We start from the raw sequence: 26,990 nt of genomic DNA, 5'->3' as shown, positions 1-26,990 counted from the left end.
AACAGGAAGCTTTCAACTAAGGATTCAAAGTTTCAAAACATATCTGCCCATCATAATATCATAGCAATGGCAACTCAAGAAACAAAACACAAAATAAACTACCAAAAAAAAAAAAATCAGTAGTACAGAAACTAAGATAGAATATGGAGTTGGACAATTGAAATGTGAGGAAAGAATACAATAAAAAGAATGAGTACTTCACACCAAATGTTTAGCATGCACATAATTATTGGACGAAGATAATTATGCCATTGATTTAATGCATCAAAATAGTGTCAATGAAGAAAATTATAGTAATATTAAAATAGATCTTAATCAAACTACATGTATAGGAACCAGAAAGAGAAGGCAAAGGAGGATGAAGGGGCAGCCTAATAGCTCCAAAGAAGAAATATTACCTAAACGAGTCTTATAATGTTTCTCGCTTGTTGATACCAACTCAGAAACATCAAGTTCTGAAGGCATCCAAATTATCACAAAACCTCCATCCATGCCCCATGCTTTAATCTGCTTGAACATATTAAATCAGTTTTGCAAAATATTTCAAATGAAATGGTAGATTATAGGCAATGCTAACTAAGACAATGTCCCTTAAGTAGAAAGGATGTACCATTGCACCTTCACCAAGCAATAATAGCACTTGCAGGCGTCTTTTGGGCCTCTTCCAAGACCCTTCTGTTTTCGAAACTCTAACAATAATGACTGAATATCGACGTTCAGCAACATAATGTGTAAGCAAATATCCACCCTTGGTGAATTCATATCCATCACCATCATCTTCAAATAATACACCTTTAGCTTGCCCTGTACATAAGAAATGGTTCAGACATCCATTTGCTAGTTGACCAACATAGAATCATGCACTTGTATAGAGAGAGAGAGAGAGAGAGAGAGAGAGAGAGTGAAGCAGAGTAGGAAGATTATGTTGCCTTTCCTTCTGCCATACAAATTACTAGAGGAAGAGGTCCAGGCCCCCAGCATGAGCAAAATTGTAACTAGGCAATTCAAAGTGCACAAGACTACCAAGGTTGAATGGACGTACTAGCTGGAATCTTTTATGTCCTAATCAGTCTAAACCCTCCCTATTTCTACTGTACATTATGATGCCAATAACTTTTTTTTTTGGGGAAAATTAAAAAAAAAAAAAAATCTCTTTGACATTTATCAATATTCACACTTCTGTCCTGTCATTTTCAAAATTGAATTAAATAGACCTCAACTTTTTAATTTCATAACACCTTTGTCTTTCACTTAAAATATTATATACTTTATTCCCTAAGATTTTATTTTGAATTACATTTTAATCCTTGAGTTTTCAAATAAAATAACCTTTTCATGCCCCAAAAAAAAAAAATAGAATAGTGAGTGGCTAAGAAGTTATTTTACTTAAAAAGTGAGGGACTAAATTATAATGAAAGGACTAAAGTGGACAACTTGATTCACTTTCCAAAAAACAAGAATGTGAATGCAAATTTTACATAATGTCATGGTGGTTTATACTGTATAGTAATTTTCCCTTTATTTTTTTGTTCCCTCTTTTTTGTTGACTAGGTGATGTAGAACTAATAGAACAAGAGGGAAAAAGGGGAATAAGAAGCAAAATTCTCAATTTTATTAGTACTCAAATCAATTGTCAATGATAAAAAAATTCTCCTCAAATACATAAAAGAAAAGCATATATGAAGAATTTGTAATCCTACAAAGTACTAGGATTTGGAACCCTAAATGAGAAAATATTAATCTAATACTAATTAGGAATCTCAAATCAACATAAATTCCTAAGCAAAATTAAGACTTTACTTCCTATACTTCTTCCTAAAATAGGTAGTCCTAAAATCTCTAGTAAATCCTACATCACTAAGGACACTTGAATAAGCAGAATTAGGATCATAGAACTACCGAGGAGGAGAGTCCTATATCTACACTTTTCAAAATCTAAAGCTTTGCAGGGGAAGGCAATATCAAATTCACATAATAAGAATTGCCATATAGACAATTTAAAGTTTACAATAAATCTACAAAACTAGAGCACTTCATAAAAAATAGATGCTTTGCTTTTGGGGTAATTTAATCTGTTAAAGCCATCAACATTCATCATTTATACATGGAGGACTGAAAGTTATTTCTAATAAAAATACACAAATTTTCAGTAACAGATTTTTTTAACAATACAGGAGACCTAATATCTAGATTCTCAAGCACTGCTCATCACTACAATTACACTGCTTGATTCATGCTAAGTAAATCAAGTGGATAATCTATGTCAATTAACGGACATTAGTTTAGAATTAGCAGCATAAGTTTAGGATTCAATTTAGCCTACACCAACACGGGTGGCATCTCAAGACCAAAAAAAAAAAAAAGTCAGCTAATAGAAGCCCATGGAAACGCATTCATAGGTATATCAGTCTCTTTTTCTGCTAATGAAATACAAAGTCAATAACTATCCTGAATTTGCTTCTAGGGGTATGTTTGGGAAAGAGATAATTTGTACTGTATTATTTTTGCAATTCTCTATTATCAGTCTATGACATCACAACCATGTTTCTAATCCAAGCAGAAGTTTAAATTAGAATCCTATTATGATCATTTAAGTAGTCAGAGGATGACGTCAAAATCACAAGATTCTGCAATTTTCGAAAATATGCAAGCATAACTATGAAATACAAAGAAATATTTGCCATAATATTATCAAGAAAAGCTTAAATTTTAGGAATTAAATTTTAATAATTTTACCGTCACATGGAAATCTACCCAAGTCCTTAGAGGCTCAATTTGACCTCCATAATATTTTTTTTAAAGGATTTTGTGATCCTACAGCTTAGATCAAGCTTTGGATAACAAAAATTATGTCATTACCAATAGGGATTTTGAAACTTGGATTTTCATCTCTTGAGAAATCTTAAAGATAGAAGAACAACAAATCTTATTTACTACTTAAAGATAGAAAAACAACAAATCTTATTTATTGTTTATCAACAGAAAAACAACATAACTTACATACTGGTTATTACCAGTGTTAAAGATTTGGACAAGACTAAATGAGAGAGCTGACTGGTGAAACTTGGAACTGGTCCAACAATCGGTTTGGTCTAGTCTTTTTTTTTTTTGTTTAATTATCATTTTCATTTTTTTTCCTTAAAAAATACAAATAATGTAAAATTTTAAGATTTTCCTTTATGAAAATTAATATGCATCAAATTACCTTTTTCATCTAAAGCTACAACCAGCGTCAAGTCATCAGAAAAATTAGCTTCACCAACATGCTGATGAGGGGGCCCCAAAGGAATTATTGATCCACCTTGCAAGTATAAAGTTGGCAAATCCTGTTATACACAAAAAACAATTAGGGACAAGAAAAATGCATCTTTAGAAAAGAAGCACAATTAATGTAATAAGCATACCGGATGTGAATCATCAAAATCAAATCTCAACCAGATTCCTTTAGGCAGTTCATGCTGTGATTCTTCTGTTCCCTGATCAGGAATAGTGCTACAGCAGATGAAAAAGAACATCAGAACAATTGCATGGTACTATTACAGCTTGATTCTAACCCTAATTCCTCTACTAATGACCTTGATACACCCACTGTTGTAAGAACAGATGTCAAGGCTTGTACTACACATCCTATTTCCAATTTTGTTTCCTATGATTCTTTGTTTCCTTCACACTAGATTGGAAGGAAGCATACCTTGATTCAAAATGGAAGGTAGCAATGGTTGAGGAGATGAAAGCTTTGGTAAAAAATGAGACATGAGATCTTGTTACTTGTACTTTGGGAAAGAAACTTGGATGCAAATGGGTGCTCACAATAAAACAAGTAAAACATAGGGTAGACAACTCAATCAAAAGGCATAAGGCCAAATTAGTATCCGAAGGCTTCACTTAGACATAAGGAGTATATTATCAAGAGACTTTTGCTTCTATTGTAAAGATGAACGACATTAGAATCTTATTGTCTTGTGCAACAAATCTTGAGCGGGACTTCCAGTAGTTTGATGTTAAGAATGCCTCCTTACATGGAGACTTAGAGGAAGAGGTGTATATGTAAATTCCTCTAGGGTTTGATGATGAAAAAACTAAAGGGAAAATTTGTAAATTAAAGAAGGCATTGTGGTCTAAAGCAGTCACCAAGACTATGACTTGAATGATTTAATAAGGCCATGATATCTTTTGGATATTATAAAAGCAACGCTGATCATACGTACCCATTTATCAAACAATGTAGAGGTAAGATCATATTACTTGTTAGGTTATTGTACATTTGTTGGGCATGACCTAGTTACTTGGAGGAGCAAAAAGTAATATGTGATAGCAAGATCAAGTGCAAAAGCAGAATATAGAGTTAGGGCATAAGGCATTTGTGAGCTATTATGGTTACAGAAGTTAATGGAAGAATTGAAGTTGTTAGAAATAAATGGTTTATCCTTGTTCTATGATTACAAAGTTGCCATTAGTATAGTGCACAATCCAGTTTATCATGATCAGACCAAACATATAGATATTGATCAACACTTCATTAAAAAGAAAATAATGGATGGTTCTTTAAGTGCATTTCATGTGACTTCAAAGGAATAACTAATTGACGTGTTTACTAACTTTTGTCAAGAAAATGCATAGAAAATTTCTCTCCAAAATATGTTTCTACATAAGGAATTAAGAGAGATGAGATTAGTTAAAGAAGGAGGAGAAGGAGAATATAAAGAAGACTAGTGGTGAATTCTCTAGTGATCAATTAATGAATTCCTGCTTTATAATTGTATCTGTGTATGTTACGGATTGTTATATAACAAACCATAACTAACGATAGCTAATTGCGCCTGGGAATTCTTAAAAGCATAAAAAAACTCTCATAGAAATGATAAAAAAGGTATAATAGCCTAAAAATCCATAATTAACTTAAAATAAGCTACTTATCAGCCTTTCCCCTTTCTCTTGTACGTAACACATCAATGCTCTTTCTCAAATGAAGTATTATTAGTCCTTAGAATTGCAACCATTCCATTGAAAGCTTAAGCTCTTACCATTATACCTCATAATGGTCCTTATGTAACGTAGCTATAAGTATTAACTCAAAGAAAAACTTATAAGCCAACCCACATTACTTCTATATTATGTAAAGAAAATTATTTAATTTGGGTCAATTGGCTATAATTAATACAAACCTTTAAATTTCGCTAAAATTGAAAAAAATTGAAAAGGTTTTGATGTTTTATTATTAGGTTGTAAGAAATGCAATACCAATTAATAAAATAATATATTTTTTTGGCTAAGTTGGATGTCATGTTAGCATCATTATACTTAATTTTGACCATGGGGCTACAATTGCAATAAACTTTTGAAATTTAGCTACAATTGTCAAAAAATAGGACTGGATATAGTTGCAAAAAGTTAAAAGTTTGGATTTTTTTTTTAACAGTTTAGCGCCTTTTTTTAGAACATCATAACTTCACTCCACATAAGAAATTGACACGTCTTTCAAAAATGATGGAAAGTGGGGGAGCAGGACTAGAAAACCAATTTGGCGGAAGAACAACCATTATGTATGATTCAGCTGCCCAGTCTGCAACTGAATTCACTTTCCTTCCAATATGATTGTAACTCAATGGATCAGACTTGAGTCAGACTTTAAATATCTACCACAAGAACTAAAATTTTTCCATGTTAAAGGAAAGAGTTGAGATATAGAAATGAAAAGCTTCATGGATTCTAGTCCAATATACATGGGAGATAAAAACCACAAATTCTATTTCAACTCTTTCACCAAACCATAGTTACCAGATTTGCCTTCTCCCCTTAGGTTCCAGAATCCAGATCATGTGTTCCAAATCATGAGACAAACCTTTATCACAAAAATGTTCAAATAATAAACTGAATGCCAAATATTACGGACCATACCTCGTAATCCAAAAGATTGGCTCTACTACTTTATAAGCTCTCCCTCCCACCCAATTGAAAGATTCACCTAGTGTTCTATGTGTCTCAACTCTCAACTAATACTGTTTCATCCTGGCACCCACCATATCACTCCCACCTTACCTGACGCATTAACCTTCACAGTATTTAACCCACCACAAGCCATTTTAGATCATTGATATTCTAGAGACAAATTGGAACTACTCATGCATTGTAAGGTAAATGTATTGTGGAAGCTTTTTAGGATACATTAACCACGTACATTCCACGTCCTTGACTTCTCACTTGAGGACAAGCTCCATTTCAAGTTAGGGGAAGATGTACAAGAGACTGAGGAAAAGGGCAATGGGGGAATCAGTAAACTATAAGACTAGTGGAGTTGATCCGGTGCCTTCCCCAAGGGCGGTAGACTGGAAGACTGGTAGATTTGATCTGAGAGCCTGGATCAGGTATGGAAGAACACAGGACTGGGAGAGCCAAATTCGTGCGACCAAAAGAGTAAACCAATTTAATTAAAGAAAGAAAACCAAGTTTTCTCTTTTCACACAGGCATGATAAGCGAGTTCTCATTATTGAAATTATGTAGCAATCTACTGCTATGATTTGTCAAGAAGCGAGTTCTCAAAAGGAGAAGTTTTGTCTAGAAGATGGAGCTGAAAAAGTTGATGAAAGGATGTATAGGAGCTTAATAGGCTGCTTAATGTACTTGACTGCAACTAGGCCAGATATCATGTATGCAGTAAGTTTGCTATCCAGGTATATGCACTGTGCTAGTAAAATTCATTTTCAAGCAGCGAAGAGGATTCTCACATATGTTAAAGGCACAGTTGATTACGGAATAAAGTTCAACCAAGTAGAAAATTTCAGTTTTCATGGTTATTCAGATAGTGATTGGGCTGGATGCATTGACGATATGCGAAGCACCTCAGGTTATTGTTTTAGCTTTGGTTCTGGAATTTTTTCTTGGTGTTCGAAGAAACAAGAAGTCATAGCACAACCCACAGCAGAAGCAGAATATGTGGCAGCTGTTGCTGCTGCGAATCAAGCACTTTGGATTAGAAAACTTCTTACAGATTTGCATATGAAGCAAGAAGAAAGCACACAGATATTTGTGGATAACCAAGCTGCAATTTCGATAGCTAATAATCCGGTGTTCCATGGTAAAACAAAACATTTCAAAATAAAATTTTATTTTCTAAGAGATGTACAGAAAGAAGGAGAAGTGCAGCTGGTCCATTACAAGACAGAAAATCAATGTGCTGATGTTTTAACTAAAGCTCTGCCTAAAGCTAGATATGAATTCTTAAGACAAAAGCTTAGTGTATGCAGCTCCAAAGCCAAGGAGGAGTGTTAAGTATCATGTCTTTGAATCTGTCAACAAATTCAGTTTATGTTTTGCTATTCTTTAGGAAAATAAACCAGTCAAATATTAGTTGAGATTAGGCTGATATGTTGCAGATTTTTCTGCATTTTAGTTTCAACATTATGCTGTGTAAATTGGTGGTTTTGGTACTTAATAAAGTATGAGTTTCCAGTAGTTAAAAATATTTTTCCAGCTCTTATTACTTACAGCCCTAGCATGTGATGGGAAGACTGGGGAAAAAAAATAAATGAGGTGGTTACAATTATGGGAATGGCAAGTAAGACCCCAGAAGGCAATTTTGGAAACATGTTAGGAATGGAAAACTAGTCCTAAGGAGTTAAGGGAAATGAGAGTAGGAAAAGGAGGAGGAGAAGGAGAAGAATAGTGTTGAATTCTCAGTCTATCAATCAATGAATTCCCACTTTACAATTGAATATGTATATATTATAGTTTGTTATATAACAAATCATAAATAACTACGGCTAATTGTGCCTACTGTAATTAATTTAGAATAAGCTACTTATCAGCCTTCTCCCCTTCTCTTATACGTAGCACAACAACACTCCTTACATGAATCACTATCAGTCCCTATAATTGTAAACATTCCACTGAAAACTTAAGCTCTTATCATTATACCACACAATGGTCCTTATGTAACATAGCAATAAGTATTAGTTCAAAGAAAAACTTATAAACCAACCCATATTGTGTGCATTGATATAAAGTCAACAAAGCACATATACGTTTGTGTCATAACCTAGTAATTTATCTGAAAATAAAGAGAGCAAAACCTTGCATAAACCAGAAGTGGACCCAAAAGGAAGGAATTTTCAATGGTCCTTAAGCTAGGATTTGTTGGATCTGCAAAAGCAATTTGCATACATTAAGCACTAAAAAGAACATATTTTTTCCAAACTCATTCAAATGAAATTGGATAATTCAAGGGCACAAGCACATACCAGCGAAGAAGGTAGGAGTCATCACTGGTGTACCCATTATATGAGCATCATAAAACAGAGTATATAAGTGTGGTATAAGGCGATAACGTCTCTTCAAAGCCCGACGACAAACTTCTTCACACTATTGGAAGTTGGAACTGAAGTAAGTTCATAACATAGTTGCCAGCATAATAGGATAATTAAGATAAACTTGAAAAGCAATATAGAAAATTTAGAAAGAGATAAGTGCAAACATGATATTAAAGCAACATGATATAAGCTATGATACTTATGAAAAAGAAATATTTTGCATAGTTATCTCAGGTTTAGGTCTAAACAAATCTACCATAGCATTAAATCAACTTTGGGCTTTGCCTAATTAAATGGAATATCTATATACATATCAGTAGTAGGAAATCTAAAGATGGTTACTATCAAATTGCTAGTGCAGAGGACAAACCTCATCTCCAAAAGACCATGGCTCATGGTCAAAAGAGCCTTTTTTAGAATGCCCACGACAGAAAGGAAACATTGCACCGACGCCCATCCACCTTCCAAAAAGCTTAGGCGTTGCATTTTCAACAAATCCGCCAATATCAGGTCCTGAAAATGGTTGACCACTGAGTCCCTATTCAAAAAGTAAAACCAAAATTAGAGAAAATAATTATGTTGCAAGTGATGAACCCATAAGGTATTTCTATTATTGAAGTAATTTATTTTCCTCTAGATAAAAAGACAACTATTTTCTACTTCCTTCCAAATCAAACTATGCTTTGAAAAATACAAAGAATCAATGAACAATTCAAGAAAAGAAGGAAGAATGGAAGACAAGGGGGATTATGATAAGGAAAATGAGTTCGACAAAAGAATAAAATTTAATAAAATAGATATGCTATTTAGGGTGAAAAGACAATCAAAATAAACAAAGACTGAGAAAATAGATATGTAGTTGTTATATTGATTGAACACTAATCATCTATATACATATACATTCCTAGAATACCAAACTGATTAGAATACACTTTCAACTTAAGAGATTTTCGCGTGCTCTCTGACAAGCCCATAAGTTAGCAATCATAGGTGGTAAGAAGAAAAACCCTATTACACTCCCCTTATAAACTTCAAAACAACCTACAAATTCTATCCATAGACCTGTAACGTGATCCCTAATCAGGGGCCTTAACATCTATATAGTGCTTGAATACCTTCAATATCATATCTTATAATCACAACATCATTTGCATAGAAAGTAGTTAACCATGCAACTTTTTTCTAAGTATCATTTAGGGCATCAAGGTCTTAATGGGGCATTCAAAATTCATTAGTAGCTATTATTTGATACAATAATAGAAAAACATAAAGGACAAGTAAAGGTCTCTACAAGTGAAGTTTTACAACGTTTAAAATCAAAGCCCTAATACAATCATGTCCTTGGTTCAACATATGCAAAAACTTTACGAAAGCCATTTGTTCCAACTATTTTTTCATTGTTGCACATTTGATAGCCTTTTCCTCCTAAAGCAATTCAAATCAATCCATGGTTCAATTATGCATAAAACTAAGATTGCTAGCCCAAAAGTCCAATGATCCAGAGAAAAGAGGATGCAAGGTGAGTAATCTTCATCATTTTGATCAGGCAAACTTTGTTAATGATATTCATATAAGACATTCATAAACTGTAGACCTCTCGTATGTTCAATTTTCCATATTTTCCTAAGACTTCTAGCCCTAAATTACAACAATCTAGTTTCTCAAACTTCATATATTACTCACCAATTGAAGAACCATGGAGATGGACATGTGCAGATGCTCCCAATTTGAAACGTTGTCTCCTGTCCATGTTGCAGCATACTTTTGACTGCCAATAAATCCAGCCCTAGTAAGAACAAAGGGACGCTTATTTTCATTGGCTAATTTCATGCCTTCAAATGTTGATCTTGCCATCAGCATGCCAAATACCTAAAAATAAGAACTTCAAGTTCAAAATTTTATTTGATTATCAACAATAAATACAAATAAAAGCAATCACAACATGGAACTATTTTAAATTCCATTAGTAGAAATCATTCTCTTATTAAAAGAAAACAAGAAAAAAGGAAAGGATGAATACATTGTGATAGTATGAGTGCTCCTGACAACCCCCAAGTTCATCATCTCCTCGATGAATATTGCTTTCAGGCATTGTCTTTGTTGCTACCTGTAAAGTTAAATAATAAGTCTAAGTAGCATTGAAGAAATTGCAAGCACTAAGAAAATAACAATGCGAGTCACCTTAAAAACAGCCGGCTCATTCATATCATTCCATATGCCATCAACGCCATTAGGAATGAAATCTTTAACTAAACTAGCCCACCAAGAGCGAACCTTTGATTGTGTGAAGTCAGGGAAAACACAAGGCCCAGGCCACACCTCCCCTAAAAATGGATAGGAAAAGAGTAATAACTCAACATTTTTTTTTTGGGCTATTAGTTAGGTTGGGTGTGGGGGGGTGGTGGTGTGGTGGTGTGTGTGGTGGTGGGAGAGAGAAAGAAAGAAAGAGAGAGGCAAGTAGATAAGTAATTTCTAAATGCAGATTGAAACACACCAATAAATGGTCTTCCATCTGCTCTTTGAACCCAAACATCACTTTCAGAACCACTATCATACACAAAATAACCTTCTTCACATTTGATACCAGGGTCAAGCATCCAAGTTGCTTTAAAACCCATATCATTGAGATCTTTCACCAAAGATTGTGGATCTGGAAAACGTTCCTGAAATAATTCATAACAAAATTTCTATGTCAAGATTGACAATTGCAAGTTTATCACAGAACATACATTTCTATCTATGCCAATATCCTTGATTCAGATCATTCTTAATGCGTAGCGAATTTGGCAAAAGACAAGAAATTAATAAAATTATAGAGCACAATAGTAAATGCATCCAGAGGAAATATAATGGTTAATTGTTCACAAAATGTCCATAAAACTAGTTGCCCCAATAAAGCAGAGTTGTAAGAATGGTGGTTTAAACATGGCTAGACTATTTAGATACTTGCACTAAGATGGTTGCTTTTAGAATGCTAGTTCTGATTGAGTATTTGGGTATTGGGATTAAGCTGTGATTGAGTGAATTGCTGTGAGTGTGAGCTATGTTTATGCCTAAAAATGTGGCTATGTTCTGTAAATATGTGACATACCATTCTTATTTTATGTAACAGTACATATAGCCAAAGGCTTGAAGGAATAATCAGGCAATTCTTCCCCACATTCTCTTTCTATTACTTCTATCATTTCATTATCTAAATGTTAGGAGATTTGTAGGTTTTGGTCTTCTGTCCTCCATTTTTCCCCTTCCCTTAATTTATTTTTTAAGAAATGAGTCACATTTTTTAATCAAAGGGCGTTTGAGAGTTGTTAGCCCTCACCACCTACCCCAATTACGCCACCTGCCACTAATCAGCTCTGCCTTAGAATCTTGCCTTTGGAAAGCCCCTCACTAAATGCACCATCACAAGGTTCTGGACTCTTATACAGATGCATGCGAATGAGATGTCGTCAACCATTCTTTTTCCACTGCAATCAACACTAGTCACCTCACTTTGATTGTGCAACTCCTTCCAGCTGCAAACGTTCAACTAAATCCCTTGGTACTTTGGGTGTCTCAGAGAACAAAAGTATTTGGTATATTGGATTATTGCAGATTTGTCTTCTCTCATCTTACAAAAGTCTATTTTAGTCTATTTTCTAAGATTTTTAGCTTTTGGCCCTCCTTCCTTTCTCTAGGCATCGTGAAACCCCAGCCGTTTCAAAGTCTTTCTTGAGGTAATTTAGTCTCCCTCCACCATTCTTTTCTTTTCATTTTTTTTAAGGCATGCTTCTCCTTATGTGGACTGGGGCTCAACCAACTCTATTGCTACTGCTTTTATACTTCTTGCGCTTATAAATTCAATATATTATTCCTACCTGATTAAAACAAAAGGTGATTGACAAAGCAATCTCCATAAATACAAGGTGATTGACAAAGCAATCTCCATAAATACAATCATATATCATCCTGCTCATTAATTAACTAATTCTATCACCTTGACTAGAGTCAAATATGAACAATACTTATAGTATCAGTTTCCAACCAGTAATTATTCTCATTTTCCTAATTTGGTAATATCTTTGATTGTCTAAAATGATCCTTATCCACTGGACTATGGATCCTTGATTTTGGTGCTTCTAATAGATCCTTGACTATCACCATGGATCTCTTGTAATAGAAATCTTTTCCTAATTAACTAATGATACTTTAGCCAATAGTTCAAAAATTGTGATTAAAGGAGTAGGGGAGGCATGTTCTCTCCCCTCTGTTTCCTCTGTTTCTTTAACTTCAGTAATATTTGCTTGTAAGTGTCCATAAAATTTAATCTCCATTAGCAAATTAACCAAACACCTTAATTATTTTGTCATATTGATAACTGATTCTATTATTATACAGGACCGAGTTATGGGGAAGGTGATTGGCATAGGACATGAATCAAAATAACTATATTATAGAAAATCTTCGATTGCTTTTCCTTTCATTACTTCTCTTGATATTCTTCATAGTCGTTTGGGTCATCCTAGTATATCCAAACTCCAGAAACTGGTTCCTACTCTTTCTACCTTATCTTCCTTAAATTGTGAGTCATGTTAGCTTGTAAAACAAACTCGTTTTTCTTTTTCCAAGCGAGTTAATAACCGGGTTGCATTCATTTTTGACATTGTTCATTTGGACATATAGGGTCCGATTTATGTCAGTTCAACTACAGGATTTCACTATTTGTTACCTTTATTGATGATTATTCTTAATGCACTTGCTTATTTTTTATGAAAGATAATTCTAAATTATTTTCTATCTTTAAAATTTTTGTGCTTAGATTAATGTTGTAAATAAACCAAGCTGTTCGCAAGTTGCTCGGGCTCAGTTTGGCTTGTTTAGAAAATGAGTCGAGCTCAAGATTGATTTTTAGGTTCATTTAATAAATGAGCCGAGTTCGAGCTTATAAATATTCAGCTCATTAAGGCTCGTGAGTAAGCTTGTTAAATAGGTTCATTTACAAAAACATTTATATTAATTGTTGTATTTCATTATACTATAAATATTTATTATTTTATTTATGAATGTTGTAAAAATAATATTTTTTTTAAAAAAAACTATGATATAATTAACATATAAAATGTATTTATAGAATATATTTATTTGTAATTTATATTTAATATTTTATGAAATTTAAATTATTTTTTATGTGAGAGCTAATAAAAAATACATAGTTTGAACTTCATAACTGTAAACCTTAAACTAATTAGGGATGTAAATGGGCCAAGCTACTGGCAAATTGCTCATAACAATATTTTAATGAACTAAGCCTGAGCTCTTTAAAGCTCAACTTGACTCAGTTCATTTGCACCCCTAGCTAAGATACATATTCAATTTGGTGTTTCCATTAGTGTTATGTATTAACAATGCATGAGAATATTTTTCTCTTCCTTCTCAATATTTCATATCTTCTTAAGGAATCATTTATGAAATTTTTATGCTCGTACCCCTCAATAAAATAGAGTAGCTAAACATAAGGATTGGCAACTTATTGAAACAGCCTGTACTTTACTCATACATCATTATGTTCCATTTCATTTTCGGGAGGATCTTCTTACTACTTGTTAATTAATCATATGTCTTCTTCTGTTTTATAGAATTAGGGTGTTCATTCTTGTTTGTTTCCATATCACAATCCATATCATCTTTCTCCTTGTGTGTTTAGTTGTACTTGCTTATTCATAATCTTGCTCCTGGAAAGACAAGTTTCAAGCCAACCAAAAAAAAATATTTCATATCAGTAGATGTAACCTTCTTAAAACATCTTCGAACTTCTCACCTAAGCAGTAAACCAAAACTTCATCTCTAAAGCTCTCCTAGTTCCTCTTATTCCTACTCCAAATGCTATCCCATCTCCTCTTCAGGTCTATTTACAACTACCTCATCCAAATCCTCAGACTAACATGAATGATGCTTTTCTTGATGATACAAGTCCACAAAATGCCCTAGGTTACTTATCTCTTATGTTAACATCATCACTTACACTGATTATGCCTCTAGCAGAAGCAGCTATTCTACTCATTGCTTTTCATAAAGGTATTTGTGCTTATCAAAATCTGTAATGGCCCGGCCCACTAGTGATATTGTCCGCTCTGGGCCGAAGCCCTCACGGTTTTAAAACGCGTCAATAGGGGTTACGAACTGTCAACTTATGAACCCAGCATCTCTCCCGTGTTTTGTCGATGTGGGATTTGCCTAGGGTGTTACAAAATCCTTATCCCATTTACAATCTCTTTAATTATTATCCTTGGTTTTCACCCTATTATGCTTTTGTTCCAAATTTTACTCTATACAAGTTCCAAAAACCATTAGGGAAGCATTATCTCATCCTAGGTGGCACAAGGCAATGGTTGAGGAAATTACTACTCTTCATTCTAATAGTACTAGGATTTAGTTCCCTTGCCTCATAGAAAGTCCACTGTTGGTTTTTGTTGGACTTATACAAATAAGGTTCGTCATCATGGAAAATTTGATCACCTAAAAGCTTGACTTATTGCTAAAGGACACATTCGAATTTTTTTGCAAGATTATAGTGATAGTTTTTTCCAGTGGCCAACGTTGCCTTTTTTTCACCTAATTATCATTGGCCATTTCATGAACTTGACATAAAAAATGCTTTCTTAAATGGGGAGTTGGTAGAACAGGATTATATGGAGCAATTTTGCTGCTTAGGCTTAGAATGTAGACTGCATTAGTCCTTTCAAGAACAAAAAAAAAAAAAAAAAGGGTCTCCAAGGGCATGGTTTGGATAGTTTAGTACTTTTGTCCTACAATTTGGGATGACTCAAAGTGGAGTTGATCATTTAGTATTTTATCATCATACTGATCATGGAAAGACCATCTATTTCGTGGTTTAGGTCAATGATATTGTTATCATAGGTAGTGATCGTGATGGAATTACTCAATTAAAACAACACCTTTCCAATTACTTTAAGATCAAAGACTTGGGAAAAATGCAATATTTTATGGAAATTAAAATTGCAGAGTCTAGATAAAGACAAGGGTCACTCAAAATTTATTGGATATTCAGATGCAAAATGGATTGGTTCTCCTTTAGACAAACAGTTTACTTCAAGATATTGTGTCTTATTCAGAGGAAATTTAATACCTTAGGAAAGTATGAAGCCAGATGTAGTTGCTAGGTCAAGTGTAAAAGCAGAATTATTGGTTGGAACAACTTCTTTAAGAATTGAAACATGGGGATATCAAACATACGAAGTTGATTTGTGATAATCAAGTAGCATTACATATCACTTCTAGTCCAGTTTTTCATGAAAGGACAAAACACATAGAGGTGAATTGTCATTTCATCAGGTGGAAGATCAAGTCAAGATATATTGCTACTAATTTCATCAATTCAAACAACCAATTAACAAACATTTTCACCAAATTGCTTAAAGGTACTTGGATTGATTACATTTGTAATAAGCTAGGAGCATATATTATGTATGCTCCGAATTGAGGGGAAGTGTTAGAATGCTAGTTGTGAATGATTGAATAAGTGAAATTATTAAGCTGTGATTAGGTAAATTAGGCCCATGAATGTGTGCTATGTTTATGCCTGTAAATTTTCCTGTGTGTTGTAAATGGGTAACATACCATTCTTAGTTTATGTGTAACAGCATATATAACCTATTTCTTCTCCCATCTTCCCCACATTCTCTTTCTATTTCTTCTCCCTCTTCATTTTTAACAATTACCTTTAAAGACTTGAATAATGCACATTTGGTTTATTTGCATCTTGAGACTTGAATTATTAAGTTGAAGGTGGGATTCAATTTTGGAGTCTATGGATACCCTCGGGCCACCAATAATGCAGAAGAATTCATTTTTTACTGGAAATGGGAATATCATAAACTTTCTTTTCAACATATATGTATATGACATATCTATATGAATTTGTGTTTTGTATTTGTATATGTAGGAACTCAAATAGGTCCATAGGCATGACTACCAAGATTATGATAATGTAAGCCACTAAATATGCTCCATGGAAAAATATCATTCTTGATTCTAAAATTGGATAGTTATCATCCATAAGTGGAAAATTTCAACATTGTCTAATAGTGAATATGTAGCAAGAAGCAATGAGGCAAGGAAAGAATAATCACATTGAGCTTATTGAAGAAAAAAAAAAAAAAAAGAGAAGTATTTAGCCATAGAGTAACCTAACATTTCAATTTAATTAGGGATGAATTTATCATCCAAAGGATACATGGGAAACATGCCTGGTCAAATGTGAAACAGCGAAAACCATCCATGTAGTCAATGTCCATCCATATGACATCACAAGGAATGCCCTTCTTCCTAAATGTTTCGGCAATCTACAAGTGTAAAAGGCTCAACAACAAGAAGAAAGGATATATGATGTCTAACTATCAAAGGCCCATAGTAAAACTTGACTTTCCATAGTTATAAATAAATGAAAACAATCTAGCTTGAGATCCCATAGTGATCAACATATTGATATAATGCATCAATACTATACCTCACGAACTCTTTTATCAGAATTATAGCTCCAACGGCATTGTTGATAACCTAAGGCCCACTTTGGAGGCATAAAAACAGTTCCTAAATATAGATATGCAGCATAAATCACTACTAGATAGATATTCAAAAAATAAAATAGAAAAGAAACAACTAGAAGTTACCTAAATACTACACAAGTTATCAAATGTAATTGTTTAACACTTTGAGCAAAACTCACCATGCAATTCTTTTTTTTTTTCCTAAAATTAGATATAGATGCCATGATCTTTGTCTAAATTTCAACCTTTGATTCCCCCTCTTCACCATTTCTACCAACTATTAGTCTATTAGTAGTCATGTTATGAAAAAATTTGCAAATACCAATGTTTATTTAAGTTTAACTAATAAAAGTTGAGGAAAAATATGTGCTAAGAAAAATTTTGCTCGAATTTATTTTCCAGCACATGTTAATTGGGACCGGCTATGTTATATGGTAGTGAGTGTTGGGCACTGAAAGAGTCGTATGCATCTAAGATAAGAGTTGCAGAGATGAGAATGTTAAGGTGGATGAGTAGCCATACTAGATTAGATAAAGTCCGTAATGAGAGTATTAAAGAAAAGGTAGGAGTGGCGCCAATTGAAGATAAGTTGAGAGAAAGGAGACTGAGGTGGTTTGGTCATGTGAAGCGTAGACATACGGAGGCTCCAGTTAGACAAGTAGAGCACATTAGGTTAGAGGATAGAAAGAAAAAAAGGGGTAGACCTAAATTGACTTGGAGGAGAGTAGTACAACATGACCTAGAAGCGTTACACATTTCTGAGGATCTAACCCAAAATCGTTCAGAGTGGAGAAAGCGAATCCATATAGCTGACCCCAAATTTTTGGGATAAAGGCTTAGTTAAGTTGAGTTGAGCTGAGTTAATTGGGACCGAAATTGAAAGGCATATTAAATAAAAGGCCATTACACATTATGGTTCTTTGGGAAAAAAAAATAGAAATTAAGGCTAAAAGAGGAAATAAAGAAAGAGGGAAAGAGTGAGAAAGAACCAATATAACTCCAACAATAGAGCAAAACACCACACTCCCCCCCCCCCCCCCCACTCCTCTCTCTTTCTTCCATTCAGCCTCCTCCTTTATCAGCAAGCACCATACACACATGTATGTTGCCTCGTAATATAACCAATTAATGTTTGAATATAAATTTTTTCTAAAATTCTCATAGGGTGCCCTTTGCTTTGTTAGTGTAAAGGTGGCGAATTATTCATCCATTATAAAAGGGTGCTAATGATAGGGCTATGCATGGCTTTCGAGGGTCCCCAACCAAAAACTTATTTTATACATGTTTTTCTATGATTTTTTTTAAATGTATTATATACTTTCAATATAATTATATATTTATATGAAATTAAGATTGCAATATATATATATATATATATATATATATATATATATATATATATATATATATATATATATATATATATATATATATATATATTGTTACAATATTGTCTTTTAGAGACAAATAAGATATATGTTACTAATAACTATTATTTGAGAAAAAAAATTTTTAGTCTTTAAATATTATATTATTTGTTTCTAATGACTCATTTTTTGATACAAAAACTTATTATTCTCTAAATGTTATATTATTTGTATCTAATAATTAATTTTTTGAGGCAAAAACTTATTAGTCTCTAAATGTATAATTATTTGCTTCTAATAATTAATTTTTTGAGACGAAACTTATTAGACTCTAAATGTTGTATTATTTGTTTTTAATTCATTAGGATTAACTACATTTATATAAGAAGTTCTAAGTTTTTTTTTTTTTAATTTGTCACTAAAAAAGATTCCCTTTGTCCAAAACACTTTTACCATTAAACTACAAATATTTTGTTGATTTGAATTTATTAATCATACATGTATTAATATATTTATTATTTTAAATTATTATTTTTAATTAAATTTGTGCTTAAAAATTATAAGTAATATAATAAATATAACAAAATTTGATTACATAATATAATATATTATTAACTCTTTATTATAGTAAAGCATTTACATGATGAACTGAAAATTTTAATTCCAAATTATAAATTAGAAAAATAATAATTTATATATAAAAAAAAGAAAGCGATGTCCCACATGGTTTTTTCAAGGACTTGGAAGGTGATGGTTTTCCTATAAAAGGCGATTCCTCCTCCCTTAACGTTTCAAGCAAAAAGTGGAGTCCAAATACGGGCCTCTGGTAGTTATAGTTTATTTTTTAAAATTATATTTATTCGTATTAAGTAATATTTATTATCTTAGTAATTTAAATAAATTTCATTTAAATTTTAGTAGTAAATAAATATTATATTATTAAAGAAAAATAAATGCATTTATATTAATAATTAATGACATGAAGAAATTTATATATAATGATAAGATTATTTATTCTTAGAAAATATTATTAGAGACAAATTTATTTGATTCTAAAAGTAAATTTAGAAATTTTAGAATAAACAATTAAAGCCAATTTAATTTGTCTTTAAATATGGATTTAGGGGTAAATAATATAGTTTGTTAAAATGGAAAGAGAGACAATTTTTTGTCTCTATAGGTTATGAAGGTTAAATTAGTGTCAAATATATATTTATCTCCATATCTGTCTCTAATTATATTTAGGGACAACAGTAAATTGGATAAATGATTATTTGTCTCTAAAAATATATAAAGACAAATAAATAGCTTTTTGAGTACAAATTTTTATTCTCAATCTAATAATTTTGGTATAGTGAGCATACCCCTACTAATGGGTATTGAATTAAATAAATAAAAACAAGCCAATCAATAACTGTAGCCACTACCGCTTTTAATCTATCACCAATTCCGTAAATGGGTAGACTAGAGTTTGTTTGGTTTTATTGATATGGGCATTCACACAATTTTAAATGGAAGATAAATAGTTAGACTAGTCATTTACACCCCAACCTAGGAGTAGCCATAGCTCAAGAACTGCCAATTATGGTTCCTAAACTACCAGTTTAGGTTCAATGAAATCATGAACTTAAATCAAATTGTTATGGGACGGTCTGGAGGATGGTTCCTAAACCACCAATTCTGGTTCAAGTCCTGATTTAAAACGGTTTGAAGGGCAGTTCGAAAAATGATAGTTTAAGACAGCTTGGAAGACGGTTTAGAAGCAGTTTAGGGGCGGTCTAAGGCCGACTTAGACGAAAAAATTAGAGAAAAATTTTACTAATTTAGAATTTAGTTTATATTTGTAAAAATATTTTAATTTTTCTTAGAAATCTTTTAATCAAAATACAAAAAGAAAAAAGAAAATGAAAATAATTTATCTGTAAGAAAAATTTATTAAGAAAAGGCTTGAACTTGATTAAAAAACTAGAGATGAAATTAATTTTTTTTGAAGAAATTAAAAAAAAGTGCATGAACTTAATTTTGCCTATGTATCGCTTTAGGATTTAGAAGAATCAAAATTTCCAGTTATGTTGCTTGCCCTTTTTCTAAAAATTATATAATAATTGATAATTAAAAAGTTATAAAAGAGAAAAAAAAAATAGCGGGTATTGGAAATTTTATTGAGGATGTAAAATAATAACAGAGTAATTGAGATAGTATTGAAACTTAAATGAGCATATAAAATAATAAAGTAGAGAAATTGAGAGTATATTGGGAATTAAAAGGAATGTAGAAAATAATTATTTAGAGAATTTGAGAAATATTGAGAGAATATTAAGAATTAAAGAGAGTGTAGAGAATTTAAGATTTATATAAATGAATTAGGAATGGGTTGAGTTATTTATTGAATTCTTTTGTATTTAAATCACTGGTTTGGTCTGGTTTGGAACCGTCAGTTCAATCCGGTTCGAAGCTGTTAGTTCACGATTCCTAAAAAATATGAACTTGAACCAAATCGCAGAAGCGCAGTTTTGGTTCAGTTCGAAATCAGTTCCAGTTTTGAACGATTTTGGTCCGATTTTGACCAAACCAGTTTCGATTCAAAACCGGACCATGGCCACCCCTACCTTAACCTATAACTACCTAAGCCACCAATATGCCTCTTCTATGGTACGCCACCTAACACATAAACCCTAAAACCAAAACACCGCCCTCCCCCCCTCTTCTCTTTCCTCTACTTTACTTCCTCTACTATCCAACCATTGCACATTCCTTCTGTCATTGTGATAAAAACTACTATGGCTGAAAAGCCATTTCTTGTGATTGCAAATCCCAATTCTAAAATATCGTGTCAAAAGGCTAAAATTCTGATACACAATGGCCGATAGATTATGCATTGGCCATAGTTTAGACAGCTTGCTTACAAAGCTGATGGTTGCTACTGGTCCCATAGAACCCCATTCGACCGTACTTTCAAGGTTTTGCTTACAAACTCCCTTATTCTAAATAGAACTTTGAGAAATAGCAAGGGAAAGCAAATGTTCTCTACAAATAGCATTTTTTGCACTTGAAGTTTGCGCGCAAAACTTTACAAGTTACTAAAGTCACTGCAGGCCTACAATTAACTATCCCTTGAAGTTTTACGAACTTCACCCACACCGCACAAATAAAGAAAAATTTTAAATCACAAGTCTTATTGCCAATCAGAGAGGGAAGGGCAAAACCATAAGCAAAGAGGTCTTATTTGTCACACATAACATTTATCAAACAAAGACAGTTGAAAACCAAGGGAGTGGTGATGCCATACACGATAAGGTGGTAGATATCCGCAGTTATCTTCCTTTCATTCTCTCTTTTGTCCCATAATTTCCCATCCCTTTATTATAGACTCTATAACCTATCTTGTTTACAATTGATTTTCTAGTATAGTGACAGTTGCAAACTGATATAAATGCATTTCACACTTAACATTCATTCCTTAACATCAAAATAAGACCCCCGAACATTCATTAGTCAATTTTCAATGGTTAAATTCATTCCACAAGCTATATATTGTATGTCTGATGAAATATGAACGTAAATCTAATAATAAACACAACATAAAGTGCACACTAGAAAAGTCATTGAAAGAGTACAAATTAGATTCAAAGAGAAAAAGTTAAAAGGGTCAAGTAAATTACCAATTGCATGAGATAAAGATTTCAGGACAGCAGTGGGAGAAGCAAACGGACCAAATGTAATGACAGGATATGAGGCTGAAGCAATGAATTGAATAATTGATTCCTTCCTCAAATCAATCTGCTTATGATAAATTTTTGGCAGTAAATTAGGTAAAGATATAAGAATGAGCTTAAAGATCTTTAAATAGTTTTGCTATAATTCTCATTACCTCACAACGTTGTGTTGTGTCAGCAAGAACTCCTAGTGCCTCTCCATTTGGAAGAATAGCTAGCACCCAAGGATGTGATTGATACAAGGGCATAGTTTCAGGACCATAACCATATGAATCTGTGTTCCATGTGAAAACCTACATTTTTAAAATAAACTACTTATATTTAGATGTGATGGATCATGCCAAAAACTTCCCAATTTGGTTTGGATTTGGAAGACTTTTTTTAATGAATACAGAAAGGGATTTGTTGGGCGTGTGTATGGTGCTGGAAATCTCTGAATACTAGAGTTCATTTGAGAACTCTGTAAGAGTGTGATCTGATTTCAGAGTGGAAATGGCAAACAAATTAAAATGACTTACTCTCTTCCCTGTCCGCTCAAGTGGTCCACTAACTTCTCCAGTTCCATAGAAGGAAGTACCAGTGGGAAGCTAAACCAGGGGAAAGAAAACATAATTAGCATTAAAGATGCTATAAGCCAATAAATACAACTAGAAACAACAAAAAGGAATGAAATTTTAAATTTAACAACTAGAGGGTACAAATATGGGAAAGGCCAACCTCAAGTTTGACAATCTGCTTTCCTAAAACACATTCAAAAGTAGGGATATATGAGGGAACTGGATGACTGATGATTGGTGTGTCCCTATCCTTAGTAGTGATGAATGAAAGACTGGGATATGAGCAATCAAATCGAAAAACTCCATCCTCCAGGATAGGCTCAAAAATCATATTCCCTGCTTTGGCATCAGAAGTAACAGTCTTCTCTTCATGACCAGCCATTTTAGATACCAATGCCAACTCTGTATAGAATCAGGCCTCTTCTTTCTACATGCCATAAATTGAATTGGAATTACACTATTCCTCAACCCAAGTTTATGATAAACGGGATAAGAATCAGCGGAATTCGATTCAACCAAACTAACAAATTAATAATAAAAAAAATGTAAGTGCCCAAATTAGAACACAATACTTCCACCACGCCACTACCACCTTTGAATCAACAAATGATATATACAAAATAGAATCACTAATGGGTGCATGCAACGAATTACAGCATTCCTCAACTCAAATTTACTACAAACAAGATCAAGAATCAGTGGAATTCAATTCAAAGAAACAAACAAATTAATAAAAAATGGATAAACTAAAACTTTGGATACACGTACAAGATGATGAATTCACAAATAGTCTCTACTGGGAGAACGCATATGAAACTGAATTTACATTTTAAGAATGCAGAAACAGATGATTGAATGATATTCAGACTTGAAATGAAACGATCAAAGAATAAGAAATATTAAGAACCTGTATTGTCGAAATAGTGAAAGTGGCCTAAGAGTGAAGAGAGTGTGAGGAGGTAGAAATATTAAGATTTCCTCTTTCTTTTGGTTACTTGGTATTTGGGATTGGAATTAAGATTGAGTTAAATATTAAGATTTCCATTGGCGTAAAGTTCTGCAAATTCTTTTCCTCTTACTTTGGTTACTTGGTATTTGAGATTGGAATTAAGATTGAGTTAAATATTAAGATTTCCATTGGCGTAAAGTTCTCCAAATTCTTTTCCTCTTTCTTTTGGTTACTTGGCAGTTGGAATTGGAATTAAGAATAACTCAATCATTCCCTGTTTTCTTTGGTTTCTTGGCATGTGTGATTGGAATCACGAATACCTCAATCATGAGAATAGGAATGAGAATGTGCATATGTGATTCCTTCTTATTATGTTTTCAAATTTATTAACAAATTTACCCTCAATGTGATCTACAAATTAATTATGTAAAATTTATAATGAGATTTTTTTTTGTATATTTTTAACTTATTGAACCAAATTAGGTTAGATAATGAGACCTTTCTTTTTTATTTGTAAAGATATTTAAAATTGATAAAGCATCCCTAACATTAAAAATAAAAATTCACAATTTAATCAAATGATTGAATCACTCTTTGAGAAAATAGAACAAGAACATTATAATCATTAGGCATGCTGTAAAATACTTCAATTCTTTTATCTTCTTGACTAATATGTCTTTTAGCTTTAACCAAGCCAATTTGATTGAATCCTCAAGGTTAATTTCATCAATTGTCCCTCAACTTAGGTGATTATATCAACAACATCCCTCAACTTCAATTTACATCATAAAAATATCTGAATTTTAATTTAAGTATTATTACCAGTTACAACTAAATTTCATTTACTACAGATATATCACAATCATTCCTCAACTTTAATTTTTATAAAATTATTCTTAGTAAATCATAAATTATGATTTTTTTTTTTCAAAATTTTATAGTTAGTTTAAAATTTTAAAGTTTTATTTATTTATTTTCTATTTATTTAAAATAAGAAATCATATATATATATATATATATATATATATATATATATATATATATATATATATATATATATATATATATATTAATTGATGTTATATATAGTTTTTTTTTATCATTCTTATATTAACAAAATAATATATCCAACTTAAATTATTATTAAGTACATTTTATAATAAAAACTATTTGTATATTAAATTGAATTATAGGGATTTCTATGTCACAATTTTAAGTTAAAAGACTTTTGTGGTAGACTAATCTAAATAGGCAAAACAAAACATACCATCCCACACGTTATATTGCAAAGCAAAAGATTAATTTGCAGTTTGAAACTTCTGAAAACTTGTAAACTTTTTGATTTCATTGGGTGAAATGCTGAAAATTTCATGAATCCATTGAAATGTTTCCACCATTTGGTTTTTGTGGATTGGCAGTGAAGGGGGGCTCTCAGATAAACTATTTTAAGAATCACTAGCTCCAAATTAGAACTCATGAGGAGCAATATCCAGAGGACGAGTAAAAATGGAGGTAGTGCTGATACTGTTGAAAGCAACAGTAGGAACTGGATCATTAACCTTTGGAAACCCAAAGTTAAGGGATGGCACGCCTGCATGTGAGACATTTATAAGGCAAGGTTGTTGCCTTCAGCTGACCCAAAAAATTTTTTGCTTGTATGCTTGCAATTGTTAGTACACAGCTTGGACCAAGTAATGAGAGAGAAAAAAAGTGTGATCATTTATTTATAAATAAGAAAGAAACAGGGATTCATTTCTTTCTCTTATAATCCTCCCCTGTTTTTGCTGTTTTTTGTTGTGTACCGCAAAAGCATGTAAACTGCAAAGAAATAAAGTAAACACACAAAATATCAATATTTACATGATTCACTTTGTGCATATAGAGTTACATTCAGGGGTATGCCATCCTCCACTATAATCAAATAAATAATAATGAATTACAAACTCAAAGTTAACTACTCATCATCCCAATTATATCCAAGAGATCCCACTACAAACTACTTATAGTAAATACATTAGTTAGTATTCTCAATCTTCTCTAGTCATAACTCAATATATTTTCTATTTTAACTACTACACCATAAAGGGTGTCTTAAACTATATGGATAAAATTCTTTCCTCTTGAATTCTATGTCCTTTCTCCACTTTAGGCTAAAGTTTCTTTCCCTCCATGGAACTATAATGGGTGGGAGCCCCTCATTGATGGGCAAAGCCACTCTTCATGATAAAGCGCCACTTTATAATGGGCGACAACTCCACTCTATGAGTTGAAAGCTAAATAACTTTTTCACAACACTCCTATTTATAGTGTTAGTTACCTTAATCCTAATCTAATTAGGAATTCCATTTAATTTAAGAATAATATTAAAATAGATGTTCTATTCTATATATGAAATATTCCTCCATCCTATTAAGGAATATTTCTCCCATTTAAATTATGAAAGGTCTCTTCAAATCCCTTTAAGATTTTGGGCCATAATTCTAATAGTTTTGTATTTTTTTCTCATACCATAATAAAGTAATTTCTACGGATAAATTTTAACAACTGTCCCTGAACTTATATAGTTGTAATACTACAGCCCTTCAACTTTAAAATGTAATATAAAACCCTCTAAACTTTTAAATTTTACACATAAAATCCTTCTAACTTTTAATTATTGATTTTCTAGTTAGAAACTAATGTGAACAGCTCCCACATGGTATTTTGTCAATATCTCTCTCTCCTTTTTTATGCAAAGTGTAAAATTATTCTCTTTACACGTAAAAATTTATTTTGTCTATAGAGAGGAGAATGATTCAATTTACACATGGCTTGAGAGAGAAAAGAGAAATACTGATTAAGCTCCATGCTAGAACTGTCTAGGTCAGCGTCTAACTGAAAAACCTGTAATTGGAGGTTAGAAGGATTTTACTGTGCAAAATTTAAAAGTTGATAGGGCTTTATATTACATTTATAAATTGAGGGACTGTAATGTTACAACTAGATAAGTTCAGGACAGTAGTCAAAATTTATCCTAATTTCTAGTGATAATCTCCACCTTGCGATGATAACCACCATAGCCATAAAGAGTTCTCTTGTTGTCCGATGATGAAAAGATGCAAGAGCCTAATGAGTAGACAATCATACACTTCTAGCCAGAGGCATGCTCCATTTATTCTCATCAGATACATAAGTCATTCAAGATTGTAAAATCTCTCACTATTATATAAAAACTGGTAAATATGAGATTATGAGAATATGTATGTGGGATTTGTATTTGGTTTGAAAACTCGACTTGGAAGATCTCAAAAAGGCAATGATTTGTTCAAAGCTTAGTAAAATTCCTACGAGAATACAAATGGTAGCCAAAGGAACTTAAGATATGGAATTTGTAATAATTATTGTTTTGGACAATACAAGTATCATTGTTATTATTCTAACTAGTTGCCTCTCTTTTAACAAAATGTACTGTGATGTTAGTGGCAAATTTTTACTTGATATGTGATATTGCTGTGGATTTCTAGATTTTTTATTGGTATTTGCTGCTTAGAACTTAGGTGACCTGAAAT

At 32.3% G+C, this 26,990-nt stretch overlaps 1 protein-coding gene across 2 annotated transcripts in view; it reads right to left on the bottom strand.

Annotated features, from left to right (window-relative positions):
- Positions 1 to 23,542, bottom strand: part of LOC110664047 (uncharacterized) — a 28,128-nt gene extending 4,586 nt beyond the window's left edge. Inside the window, exons 1-18 of one of the 2 annotated variants that reach the window (XM_058140992.1) lie at positions 23,401 to 23,542; positions 22,654 to 22,920; positions 22,455 to 22,523; positions 22,092 to 22,229; positions 21,883 to 22,000; positions 16,814 to 16,896; positions 16,554 to 16,649; positions 10,802 to 10,970; positions 10,489 to 10,631; positions 10,328 to 10,414; positions 9,991 to 10,176; positions 8,678 to 8,845; positions 8,239 to 8,359; positions 8,071 to 8,140; positions 3,405 to 3,492; positions 3,206 to 3,326; positions 611 to 804; positions 399 to 507 (exon numbers count right to left, since the gene is read on the bottom strand). In XM_058140992.1, coding sequence (XP_057996975.1) covers positions 399 to 507; positions 611 to 804; positions 3,206 to 3,326; positions 3,405 to 3,492; positions 8,071 to 8,140; positions 8,239 to 8,359; positions 8,678 to 8,845; positions 9,991 to 10,176; positions 10,328 to 10,414; positions 10,489 to 10,631; positions 10,802 to 10,970; positions 16,554 to 16,649; positions 16,814 to 16,896; positions 21,883 to 22,000; positions 22,092 to 22,229; positions 22,455 to 22,523; positions 22,654 to 22,875 — 2,182 coding nt within the window. In that variant the 5' untranslated portion in view covers positions 22,876 to 22,920; positions 23,401 to 23,542. The remainder of the gene's footprint in view (positions 1 to 398; positions 508 to 610; positions 805 to 3,205; positions 3,327 to 3,404; positions 3,493 to 8,070; positions 8,141 to 8,238; positions 8,360 to 8,677; positions 8,846 to 9,990; positions 10,177 to 10,327; positions 10,415 to 10,488; positions 10,632 to 10,801; positions 10,971 to 16,553; positions 16,650 to 16,813; positions 16,897 to 21,882; positions 22,001 to 22,091; positions 22,230 to 22,454; positions 22,524 to 22,653; positions 22,921 to 23,400) is intronic. The other variant, XM_058140991.1, reaches the window with a different exon arrangement.
- Positions 23,543 to 26,990: the final 3,448 nt, after the last annotated feature.

This window comes from Hevea brasiliensis, chromosome 18 (assembly GCF_030052815.1).
Source record: "Hevea brasiliensis isolate MT/VB/25A 57/8 chromosome 18, ASM3005281v1, whole genome shotgun sequence".
NCBI classification, from domain to species: Eukaryota; Viridiplantae; Streptophyta; class Magnoliopsida; order Malpighiales; family Euphorbiaceae; genus Hevea; species Hevea brasiliensis.
Note: the sequence above shows the minus strand (reverse complement) of the source record. Positions and strands in the feature narration are given on the sequence as shown.